Genomic DNA, 13,093 nt, shown 5'->3' on the forward strand with positions numbered 1-13,093 from the left:
ATGTTATTCAAACTTTGTCATTCAAAAAGTGTTCCTTCCATAGTTTTTTAACTATTTCCTGCTATCATTAATGGCTTAAACGTATCAGCATCCAAATTTCTTGATGTTTAAGCCTCTTTAACTTAAGATTGAACAATAACACTTTCGGTTTTCCTATTTCACGTTCGGGATACACATCACCAATGGCATTGATTTACCAAAATACAAACTAGGTGTTCCTGGTAGCTCTCATTCTCTTGCAAATAAGTTTGCAATTTATGTAGATTATCAACCTTGTCCCTGAAGTCTAATTTACATGTTCTAAAGTGTCAACGTCAATAGTTATCTAAGAGCGAAAATGGTAAAGTGAAATTAATTTTTGAATAAAACGTTTTACAGAGGGAATTTAAAGTTGCTAATCTGTCATTACATTACTCATTTGCATTTCAGCCTTCGTGCCGATATAAATGTCATAAGGCATCAATGAATGTAAGAAGCATAAACAAGGATTGCAAAGTAGAGAACAAGACGATAAAACAAACAAGTGCTCAAAAATCAACAATTTTACACTATTTTTTTCTTATTAGAACGTGCTCACCTTTCACTCACAGTGCAGCCACCAAGGCCATAGACCTTTCATGTCTCATCTGAAGAGCGTAGGGAGAGAACTACTATCCCAATCAGAGTGAGGACCACTAAAGGGGATAGGAAAGAGATCTCTGCAAGAGCTATGAGGGTCGAGTAATAGGTTGGTGGTGTTGGGATATTATTTTACATATTGATTGTCAAGCAATTCAAATTTCATAACGATGAACTCACAAAGCTTATTCCGATAACAAACTACGAAGTGCTTAAACAACTAACTTGAGAATAAACTTGAATAGATAAACAATCCACTCGTGTAACGATTTGGTGGACAGACACAAATCCAATCTCCAAAACAGTTTTCTTACAAAGGATATCAAGTTGGATATCGAACTACATTTTTTAAGCATGGACACACACACATACACACGCACACAAGAAAAGATACTCTTCCATCACAATGTGAATGCGATTTGTGTCTCTTTGTCAAGATGTTATCTATTGGAAATCAATGTTTCACAACGAGTGGAACACAGTTGTTCAGAGCAGCGGTTTCATTCTGACCTTTTTGTTCTGCTGCTGTTTGTCCTTCACTTAACGTGAGTATAGCTTGGGAGGGAGAAAAGCATGGACTTTGGTTTATTTACCATTTTTGGATATCAATAATATTTCAAATTTAAATGGATGATCAACAATTTGTGTACCTTTCATAGAAACAGGATAATTAGCTTATAGATTTCAACACTTTTATATGAATTAGAACTTTATGTAAAGTACTAGATCTTTCTACAGAGAAGAAATTTTGTTTTCCATGGAGTTCACATATTGCTTTTCATTTCATGTTGCCTTTCAAAATTCAGAAGAGAGATTAATAGAGAGTGTAAACTTCTATAAATTTAATTTTCACTTACATTTTAGAGTAATAATTATAGTAGATATTTTTTTTTTTACATTAATTAGGGATTATTTATAGGGTTAAAGGTAATATCAGGAATGAGGCACATATTGTATCACAGCACTCATGAACAGCTAATTTATTTTCACATAATGGAAATCTTTCAGCATACGTCTTCCAGCTTGGCATTTAACCTTGAATTTCTAGAAAGCCTTCTTATAACCCCATGAAGAAGGATTCATCTTCCCTTCCTAACAAAAACTCTGACAATGAACCACAAGTACAAAGATAATTTTTTTCCATTTGATACGTCTTATTCTTTGATAGTGAGCAATTCTGTAAAATCAATTATTTGCAAATGTAATTGAATAAACAAGAAAACAACAAAAAACATTCGGGGTGAAAGAACTAGATCCAGGTTTATGAGATTTGACCAAAACACCGAAAATAAGTGATTGTTAAACAGCAAATGACAACCATTTTTAGGCTTTATTAAATGACTCTGAAAGTTACGGAAGTGTTGTGGTCTCTAAATTTAGTTGCGCCTGAAACTACAAATTAATTTCAGTGTGTTTATGAATTTTGACCAACTATTATGATCACGATTTCGTGGAATTTGTCTTGATAGGAACACCGGGCGGAACCCTGTTCATCTGTTCGATGCCGAGAGAATTGAGAATGACATTTACTACAGAAATGACGAAGAGGAACATGACGATGATATTGTTGAGAATGTCCGCAGCTTTATGTTGCTGGGGGTCATTTATGTTCATCCCACCAATTATTAGGAAGAGTACTCCCACCAGAACCTAAAATGACAAGATATTTACATTAATCGCGTTATCAAAAAATCCACTTCACATAATATAGCTTATCTGCAAAGTACATTTTAAGAAGCCCTTTTGTCGTGCCTTGAGATACTGAGCTATTCAAAAAGCATAAAAAACAATAACGTATCTAGTTAAATCCTGGTACTGCGATCTGTTTTTAGTTCTGCATGTAATCATTGGTTAAAGTAATAAGAGGTAAAAACTGGAAACAAGTAGCTTTTGAGTCCAAAAAAAGAAATCTAAAAAAATATCTGATTCATGCATAAAGAAAAGGGATCTTTAAAAGCATTTGAAAGTGCAGAAACGGGAAACTCCGAAAACAATTGTGTTTCATCCACAAAGGCTTCTACTGTTGTGCCCCACGAATAAAGCATTGCAAACGATACGATGAACTGTACTATTATGTTATTGTTGAGTTAATAAGCTTTTATTATTCCGTGATTCCGTGTTAAAACAGGATATTTCAACATTACTTAAAATGATGTCTGGGGAAAATATTGAAGTTTACTTATGTTTCTTCTTCAGTGAGTGTACAACAGAAGATGGCTATTTGGAGGGAAACTGTTTCTAAAAGTATCCATCTAAAGGAGTCCTTCGTGTCCTAGTTACAAAGACTACGATTGAGTGCCTTGTACTGTCATAAGGTCAGGGAAGTGACTTTAAGGTTATTATATTCCAAAGGACAAGGCAACCACGGAGTTCTAAAAGGAGATAAGGCCAATATTCTATAAAGTAGTAGTAGTATTGTCTCCCCTTTGAGCATTTGCTAATAGACAATATGGTAATCACATAATTTTTCTAAGAATTGTAAAACACTTTGATGGGAAAGATTTAGGTATTTACTTTTATCGTTTCATCTACTAATGTTAGGTTGTTCGTCAACTCTTCATCTTCCGTCATAATATTGAAAGGAATTTAGTCATGCTTCCCTTTACCTTTGGAACATAAGTCTTTGGATAATACACAAACTTAGTAAATTGAAAATCAACGTGGCTTACTTGAGGCCATTTCGGTGACTTAAGGGATGAGGAATCCTTCCCCTTTTTGTAGGTTTTTGCCATTGTTGAAGCCCAACTTAATAGCATCTATGGCCAAAGTAAGCAAAGACAATACAAGTACAGCATGGTTCAATATTTCAGCTGACACCTGATGCGATTTTCTTTTGATGTTCAGAAATGACACAGAGAACATCAGCGCCCCAGCCAAGCCCTATGACAGACAAAACACTCGATGAAATCTCTAATCTGGCTTTTCTTCAACCACATGCATCCCTATGTCTGCCTTCTATACTGTATCTATACTTATTATAGTAAATAAGAACATGCAAGCAAACATGTCATTTAACAGTGTCAACGTTTTTAATTAAAACAATAGCGTATTCCTAGCGGAGCATAGTTCGTCTTTCAGAGAGAGAGAGAGAGAGAGAGGAATTCCTCTGGCCTTGAGCTTTTGAATGATAACAAACAGAATCTTCCTATAAAGTAAACAATCAACCAAAACAGGACATGAAACACAATCTCACACACACATGATCACAGGCTTTTGTGTTCTTTTCTCTCATAATGAGCCTTATGTAGCCTAATAAAAATTAATCTCATATTTATCATTTGTCAGAATATATTTGGATAAGTAAGAGGACCTGAAAATAACATTGAACAATCCTCGGACCTTCATTAAGCACACATATACACACAAACATGCAAACGTACATATGTATTATATATATATATATATATATATATATATATATATATATATATATATATATATATATATATATGTATATATATATATATATATATATATATATATATATATATATATATATATGTGTGTGTGTGTGTGTGTGTGTGAGTGTGAGTATGTGTACGATTAAAAAATAAAATGATTAAAGACAGACTTATGTTTGATGTCTTAGTAGTTCAACACAATAATTCAATTTTGTTAAACCATGGCGGTTAATTCTTCACTCTGTTGGTGTTATTCCTTATCATTTGAGAAAAAAAAATACTTTTCTTATAATAATAATAACAATAATAATAATAATAATAATAATAATAATAATAATAATAATAATAATAATAATAATAATAAAAGTTTATATGATAAAAAGCTTGAATATGAAAGTTTGTGTATATATATTTGTGAAGACATATTGATAATTCCAAATTACTCAAGGAACAATTTCCTTCCAAGGCTTACAGATAGTATTTACAATCTTCTTCTTTATTAAAATATATGTTTCGTTGGCAAGAAACTATATGATGCGAAATACTCCTAAATACACCACTTTCTAATAATTAGATGGCTCATATCTGAGATTCACACTGAATTATGATAATTGTTCAAAGACAGAGTGAATTGACATTTTATTATAAGATTTCCTCTTCATTATTCTGATACTGTAATAAGGTAGAATGTATGAACGGGATTCAAATAGTACATGGATGTAGGCGATGACAGAAAAAACAGTCTAGGGTGAATGAACTGAAATGTTGTTGATTGTTGATTGTTGAGTGGTGTTTTATTATATTGCACAAGAATTTCATAACAAAATGAATATCTATTATAATCCATGTTAGCTATCAATTCTGTCTTCTGATAGCCTCATAGAATCTTCGAGTTGAAAACGAAATCTATTCATAGTATACATCACGTTACATTATTTCCATTTTTTTTTTTTAAATTAAGCAAGCCTACATCAATTAATTTCAAAATTTACCAAGAACTTGTAAAAGTGTTCTGAAAGTAAGAGCCTGAAATTATCAAATACTAGGATTAATAGCAATGCTGATTACAATTCTGCTTAACACAATAAATTCAATAAACATTCTATTCACAACTGAATACCAATGTGAATTTTGTTACATTAACAAACGGCTATAACAAGTAATTTCCCTTTTTATATTTTACAGAATTATCATCGTCATGTACTACTGTAAGATAATTTCGAACTCCACGTGTAATACAACCTCTGGAACACTTCCTCAGTCCCACCGACAGGAAAAACAAGTATCAAGAGGACAAGGAACCCTAAGGAGGTAAGAATTCCATTCATACAAATATGTGATATTAATGTGGCATGGCAAAGTATGATTAGTTGCCGCAACACTCGAGTCCAGTTCCTTTAGGTGCTTCCAAACTGCAACGCTTGAGTGCTTGATGGTAAAATACCAAAAGCAGAGATGATGATATTGAGAACGGCTATGATAAACACACAAATAAGATTGAAATTATTGATGACAAGCGCTGAAATGCGGTAGCTCTCATCGTGTAAGTTGCAGTCACGACACATTGTCAAAGTCAGGGACAACGCAGCAGCCACCAGCTGTTATAAGGACGACAAAGACAACATTTTTAGTTGAAAATATACTGAATATTTTTACAGAAAATATCTGAGATTAATAGCTTCAAATATTTCAAAAAGCGAGTGAGCTCTCTACCGTTTCATGTCAAGAAATTATTGAATATATATATATATATATATATATATATATATATATATATATATATATATACAAAACTTCATATATGTAAATACATCTGTCTATCTATCCATGTATTTAGCGATACACACACACACACACACACACACACATATATATATATATATATATATATATATATATATATGCATATATATACATAGATATATATATATATATATATATATATATATATATATATATATATATATATATATATATATATATGTATATATATGTGTGTGTGTGTTTGCATATATGGTATGTGTGTAACGTACATATACATACAAAAATCCTAATTATATATATATATATATATATATATATATATATGTATATGTATATATGTATGTATATATATAAATATATATCTATATATATACATATATATATATATATATATATATATATATATATATATATATATATATATATATATATATATATATATATATATATTCTATCCCAGAGGTCATAAATGAGACAATAGAACACTTTCTATTTTCTATTACAAAAAAAGGTTTATAGAGTTGTACAGCGAGGACACCCTCAGATGGGCTCCTTTTAACTGAGTAATGACCCAAACTATACTGTAGTCTCATAAGCGAGGAAAGCATTGTTGCTCCTTAGTATGCTGAAACTACTAAATTCTATGGGAATCTCTACTGTGATTGAAAGATACAGTTAACTACATTTCCGAAAGTCCTGATACTTTTAGAAAGGTTTATGCCTCCTCCCTACAATTTCTAAAGTTCACATAATACATCCTTCTCTCTGTCCATGGGCTTGGGACATTACTCCCTCACACATGCTCCTCACTGCTGGAGGAGGTGCATACTTGCCCCTACCACCTAGTCGATGATATATAGAGGACACTCCGTTCCGGGGCAGGACATACAATGTAGTAGACAGATATGCAACAAAACAATACATATTTGTGGAAATCCCCCCCCCCCCACAAAAAAAGACATCTTATATAAAACAAAAACGAAATGTTATATAACACACTTTTCACAATAAACAGAAAATAATTTCACCTGTATGCTTATGATATAGAATACTCAAAAGTTAAAAAAAAAAAATCATATCATTTTCAGTATTACCTAATCTCACCAAGAACCTCCCTCTGGTTGTGGGAATACAGGCTTGTACTCGCAGGGTAGGTGCCGGGGTTGGTCTTGTTCCACCTTTCGATTTTATCTGTCCAAGTTTTATGGCCCAATTTTGCAACACAAATAACCAACAATGACTCATCATTATGAAAATTACCACTACACTTGCAGTCGTAACTATTGCCGGTTTTGTTTATCACTAGTGGTTTCCCGAGCAAATGATTCAGCTTGTTTGCCTCTCTTGTTACAACTATAGTTGCCACAGAGATTCCGGGTGAAATAATCCCCAGCCCCTGATGATGCCATAGCCAATAATGTTGTCTCTCACATTAACAGCAGTCTCAACACATAAGTTAGTATAGTTTGAAATTTGTAAGGGGATGTATTATGACCGCCACTAACGTGCGACAGACGTGATTGGCTATGATGCCATCAGAGGGTGGGGCTTATTTCAGCTGAAATCTTTGCTGCAACTATACAACTATGAGTAAGGTAATCACACCTATATATTCTCTAACACTGCCTTGCCCTGAGGCTGAACTATAAACCTGTAGCCCATTGCCCTTTGAGAACCAACCCATTCCCGGCAAACAGAAATCAAGTGAATACCTCCTTAATTTAGTATTCACCTGATGGAGCACCCCTGACCTCTTTTATCTTTATATATGAAGTTCACTCAGCAGTATGTCATATGTATTTTTAGGCACAGCCATACTGTCACATACCTTACCTCCCTATATTAACCACACACACGGATCACCCCTGACCTCTTTTATCTTTATGTATGAAGTTCATTCAGCAGTATGTCATATGTATTTTTAGGCACAGCCATACTGTCACATACCTTACCTCCCTATATTAACCACGCACATAAGGAAACATTCATGTAACGCATGTCAAAAGAAGAAATGAGGTCTGTTCAAACTACAAAAAAAAAAAAAAAAAAAAAAAAAAATTCTGTACTCATCAACCCTTGGAATGTTGCGCATGCCGGGATATGAGTGTACAGCTTGATTCAAACTTTTGGAAACTACATCTTCCGGAACCATGTGCATATGTGCCTGTTGGTGTTCAGAGATTATGCCACTAATAATTCTATATAACACCACTGTGCTAGATTTAACCATCTTTACCCGGTACGGTCACAAATATGATGGTTCTACTTTGTGCATCCTAGGTTGTAATTGTTTCAAATACACACAGTCGTCTACAAATACCTTAACCGGTAGAGTTCTGAACTATGTGTAACAGAATTAAGGGTTACTCACGAAACTGTTCGGTTGAGTAATACGTCAAATGTTATAAATTTATCAAGACCATATTAGATAATACAGGATCCTGATGATACACAATAAAAAGCAAGGCGTAGCTCTCAACAATGGATTATAAGCAATGCTCAAGGATAGCCTAGCCGTAGGAAGTACGCCGTGCCTATGAAGGGGGTCATTGCCCCCTAAGTATTATTGTAAAATATTTACTATCCCATACCTTTATGAGTAAATTTTCGTTCGAGGACAATTGGAATGCATTGTCCTTAGTGACTGCATTCAATTTCCTAAAATCAACATATAATCTTATCAAGCCCTCCTTCTTATGCAACTGCTACAATTGGAGAAGCCAAGGGAGATTTACTCTTGATAATCCCTTGTTCACTTAATCTATTAATTTCCCTTTCTACTTCTCCTTGGAAATGAATGGGTACCCTATAAAGCCTTGACCTGATCGACTTTGTCCACTCCGTTTCAATGCTAAAAGGAAATTGAGCAATCCTCCTCGGAGGCTCGTCTCTAGTTATAATTACACCGGAATAACTATTGACAATGTTACTAACTCCAAGTTCATATTTAGTTGGGCATTGTCCTCGGGCTTGCATAATTAAGTTCTGAGTGCATTTGTCTATGTGAGCTGGAGATGCAACTCCTAAGATTCCAGAAATAGTAAATTCGCACACTGCCAGGTCACACACTGAGTCCTTTCTTAAAACAACACTTTTCTTTGCTAAATTAACACTACATGTGGCCATTTTTCTTGTGGTCTAACAACGATCATGGTTCCCTCTGGAAGAGGATGAGACAGGGTCACTGTTGCACAGGTTAACACCTTGGGAGCCATTATATCCCCTTTACGAAGTACCACCGTTACCTTACTTACTTGTTTCTCCCCTCCCACATAGGCACTTACCTTTTTATAAACCTTCGATCAGCCAAATGCACTCTCCTGCCATTACTTTTATACTGTCTGTTTCCCTGCATATAGATATTTAATTGAACATCATAAAGCCCAAACCTCTAAATCATGTATACTGTACATTCGATGCCCAGTACACCCAAGGTAGGCAAGATGAAAAAGTAATATCCAAATTTTAAAGATCCTATTTGAGAGTTGACTTGTTGTATGTCTTGCCTGTAGTTTATTTCCTTCTGGCTTCTCGGACATGATTGGTGTCATTGGTTTTAGCAGTCTTAAGGAATTTCCTCATAAATAAAGTTAAACACTGGTACCTGCATCCATCAAGGCTCTGATCGACTTATCTGGCAGATCCATATGGATCACCAAAACTCTGAACCACCATGTTGGACTCCGAGACGGGATGCATGGGCTCCGACCTCACTAGCGATACCATCACACCACGCTACCGTCTCCTCTAGTGCCTAGCAGGTTAGGTTGGTGGTACTAAGGGAGGTGCCACTAACTGCAGGCCAGTTAGCTACCACTCCATCTTTGGGCTGCCCATGCTTGCTGCTTCGTTGACTACTGCTACTACCTTGCAGCAGGGTGGGAGTGGGTAGGACTTTGGTTTCCTTCATCTTACCCTTCCTCTTCCTCCTCTAGACTCTCTCCCTTCAATACTGAGTGGGAGGTTGTATATCACAACCCTCCTGCTCTCAATGTTTTTCCTGAGAGAGATAACCATAGGCTTCACATGCATAACAGCTTGGAAATCCCTGGGCTGGGTACTCCATTCATTGGTGTTCCTCTCCCCTACATTGCTATCAGCTGGTGAGTCTCCTCCCCTGCTAATTCTGTTCCCCTCCTTCCCAGATTCGAGGTTAGTGGCCACAGTTTTTTGCATACGTTGATTTCATAGCTACTACCTGTCAGGGATTGTTTTGCATCACCATCATTATACCTGCTAATAAGTGATTACCATCAAACAGATAGCCACATAGTAAAGGGTTAACTAATTTATGAATATGTTTTTTGGGCTATAGTTTTCTTATCACCTTGGGGGTTAACTGATTAATGAATATGTTTTTGGGCTATCGTTTTCCTATCACCTTCTGATAGGTTGGCACTCCAATTTGCAAAACTATCACAATGTTGGTAGATCTGTATTATAAAACTTAAAACTGACTCACCCACTCAAATCTTTGGTTGATAGTTTTCTTTCATATCACCTATTTTTGTATTAGCTAAGGCGTTGTTTTCAATTAGACATCGCTTTATTTCACTATAACTTCTCAAGCAATCTGGCGGCCAAGTCCCCTCCATTGCTAAAGCATCTTTAAGTAATTTAATAACTTTTATAGCTTTTTCTTTATCTGAATACCCATATGTAGTCACTTTGAAGTCTCTCAAAAATAAAAAAACTTTGATTGATTGAAACCTTTCACTAGGCTGTGTGTCGTCCAAACGCCTACCAGTTGCCTGAAGTTCAGCAATATTCAAACTATGACATCTTAAGTATTCTATCTCGGCTGTGCATGAGCGTCTATTATAATAGACGCTAATGCACAGCCGAGATAGGATAATAATAATAATAATAATAATAATAATAATAATAATAATAATTATTATTATTATTATTATTATTATTATTATTATTATTATTATTACTTGCTAAGCTACAACCCTAATTGGAAAAGCAGGATGCTATAAGCTCAGGGGACCCAACAGGGAAAATAGTCCAGCGAGGAAAGGAAACAAGTAACAAAATTGAAATAAATATTTCCAATGTAAACTATAAAAACTTAACAAAACAAGAGGAAGAGAAATGAGATAGAATAGTGTGCCCGAGTGTACCCTCAAGCAAGTGAACTCTAACCCAACACGGTGGAAGACCATGGTACAGAGGCTATAGCACTACCCAAGATTAGAGAATAATGTTTTTTTTTTGAGTGTCCTTCTCCGAGAAGAGCTGCCTACCATAGCTAAAGAGTCTCTTCTACCCTTACCAAGAGGAAAGTAACCACTGTATAATTACAGTGCAGTAGTTAACCTCTTTGGTGAAGAAGAATTATTTGGTAATCTCAGTGTTGTCAGGTGTATGAGGACAGAGGAGAATCTGTAAAGAATAGGCCAGACTATTCGGTGTATCTGTAGGCAAAGGGAAGTGAACCGTAACTAAAGAGAAGGATCCAATGTAGTACTGTCTGGCCAGTCTCCGGACCACATAACTCTCTAGAGGTAGCATCTAAACAGCTGGCTGGTGCCCTGGCCAACCTACTACCTATTTGTGTGCACCTGAACTTTGCTCATGGGCATTTGGGAAGCAATTAAATCATCTAACCTATTTTCTAAGCTCAGTGTTCACTATTCTCGTATATCTTCATCGTTACCGCCACTATAACTTAACGCTCCTTCATTTTCAATTTTCTATACCTGCAGTAACAACTACTCCATTAAACCTCATTGGCCTCGGCATTATGCACTTGTATTTTACTGGCTTAAGTGCAACTTCATTCACAGCATATTCAAATAGATGCACCCCACAACTGTCATCCCTTTTATTACATGCCTGAGGTCGTGAATGAGATAGTGGAACGTTTTATACTCTTTTATAACAAATAAAGTCTATACACTTGTGATCATGGACAGGAGTACTGAGATAAAGCACAGTCAAGATTTTAGTATTATAAGATCTTAAAACGTTTCCTTTGGATCTTGATGGGCCATTTAGTTAAGTTCAATCAGATGTCAATAGAATACTAAATATAACAATTACGACGATGTTTCAACAAAGTGTAACCTTATATCTATGAACACAAAATATGTCATATACATAATATAAATTTATGAAACAAAGATAAAAGAAGTGTAAGAATTAGATGGTTAATAACACAATGCCTTGGAGCCAACATCAAGCAATGCCTTACAAGTCAGATGTATGGGACCATAAATGACAGCAGTGCATGAAATAGATGGTCAGTGACACGTGATCATGGAATTGACATCAAACAATGCATTATAAGTCAGATGTAAGGGACTATTGTCCATACAGTGATTAGGTAAGAGAGGGGGATTTTGTAAATACATCACCACTACCTCATAACCTATAAAACAGTTGATAAAGAATAAAAGTTTATATCCAGAAATATAAGCATTAACTTAATCTATTAGGGTTTTACATTTTTACTCTATACCTCTGATATCACAGAACTAACTATCCAAGGATACAAAACTGGAAGTTAAACTTAAACCTCCCGACAACTCTATCATTTGACAAGTTTATTCAAGGCCATGAAATAAACAATACTTTGACAAGCACTTCATAATAATGACAACCATGAGTACTGTGATTGAATATGTAGTTAATGATTCAGACGGAACTACTGGAATATAGTGGGAAGTACAGTGTAGGATGATAAATTAAAGTTGGAGTACAGAACGAGATTACAATACTCAATTAGATAAAAAAGGAAATGATGAAATAAAGCAAAGGAGAATAGAGAAATGAGCTCTAGATAAAAATTACGCTTTTGACATACAGCTTATGCCACTAATATCTATCTCATTATTCACAACCCTGTCTATGTGAGAGGTCTATTCACCACTAACCCTTTTTTCCAAGTTCATTTCATGTATTACTGAGACCAATATATAGATCCTACTATGTATCATGCCTGTTGTGTTTTATTTTCTCTTTTATTGTGATTATACATACATACATACATATATATATTATATATATATATATATATATATATATATATATATATATATATATATATATATATATATATATATATATATATATATATATATATATATATATATATATGCCCCCTGTGGCCACGGGGGCATATAAAAATTTGAATAGCGCCAACGTTATCCCTGCGTGTCGTAAAAGGCGACTAAAAGGGACGGGACGAGGGGGCTGGGAACCCCCTCTCCTGTATAAAATTCCTGCGAGCCATCGACAAGGAGATGGAGCTGGGGGGAGAGTGACTGCTCCCCGCACTCTAGTTTTGGGGTGTTTGAATGTGC

General features: G+C 34.9%; 1 protein-coding gene across 3 annotated transcripts in view; it reads right to left on the reverse strand.

Moving 5' to 3' along the window:
• Positions 1–13,093, reverse strand: part of LOC137652554 (ninjurin-1-like) — an 83,418-nt gene that overhangs the window by 907 nt on the left and 69,418 nt on the right. Inside the window, exons 3-4 of one of the 3 annotated variants that reach the window (XM_068386044.1) lie at positions 3,288–3,498; positions 2,128–2,268 (exon numbers count right to left, since the gene is read on the reverse strand). In XM_068386044.1, coding sequence (XP_068242145.1) covers positions 3,307–3,498 — 192 coding nt within the window. In that variant the 3' untranslated portion in view covers positions 2,128–2,268; positions 3,288–3,306. Of the gene's footprint in view, positions 2,269–3,287; positions 3,499–4,149; positions 5,618–13,093 lie in introns of those variants that run through there. The other 2 variants (XM_068386042.1, XM_068386043.1) reach the window with 2 other exon arrangements.

Source organism: Palaemon carinicauda, chromosome 13, assembly GCF_036898095.1.
Source record: "Palaemon carinicauda isolate YSFRI2023 chromosome 13, ASM3689809v2, whole genome shotgun sequence".
NCBI classification, from domain to species: Eukaryota; Metazoa; Arthropoda; class Malacostraca; order Decapoda; family Palaemonidae; genus Palaemon; species Palaemon carinicauda.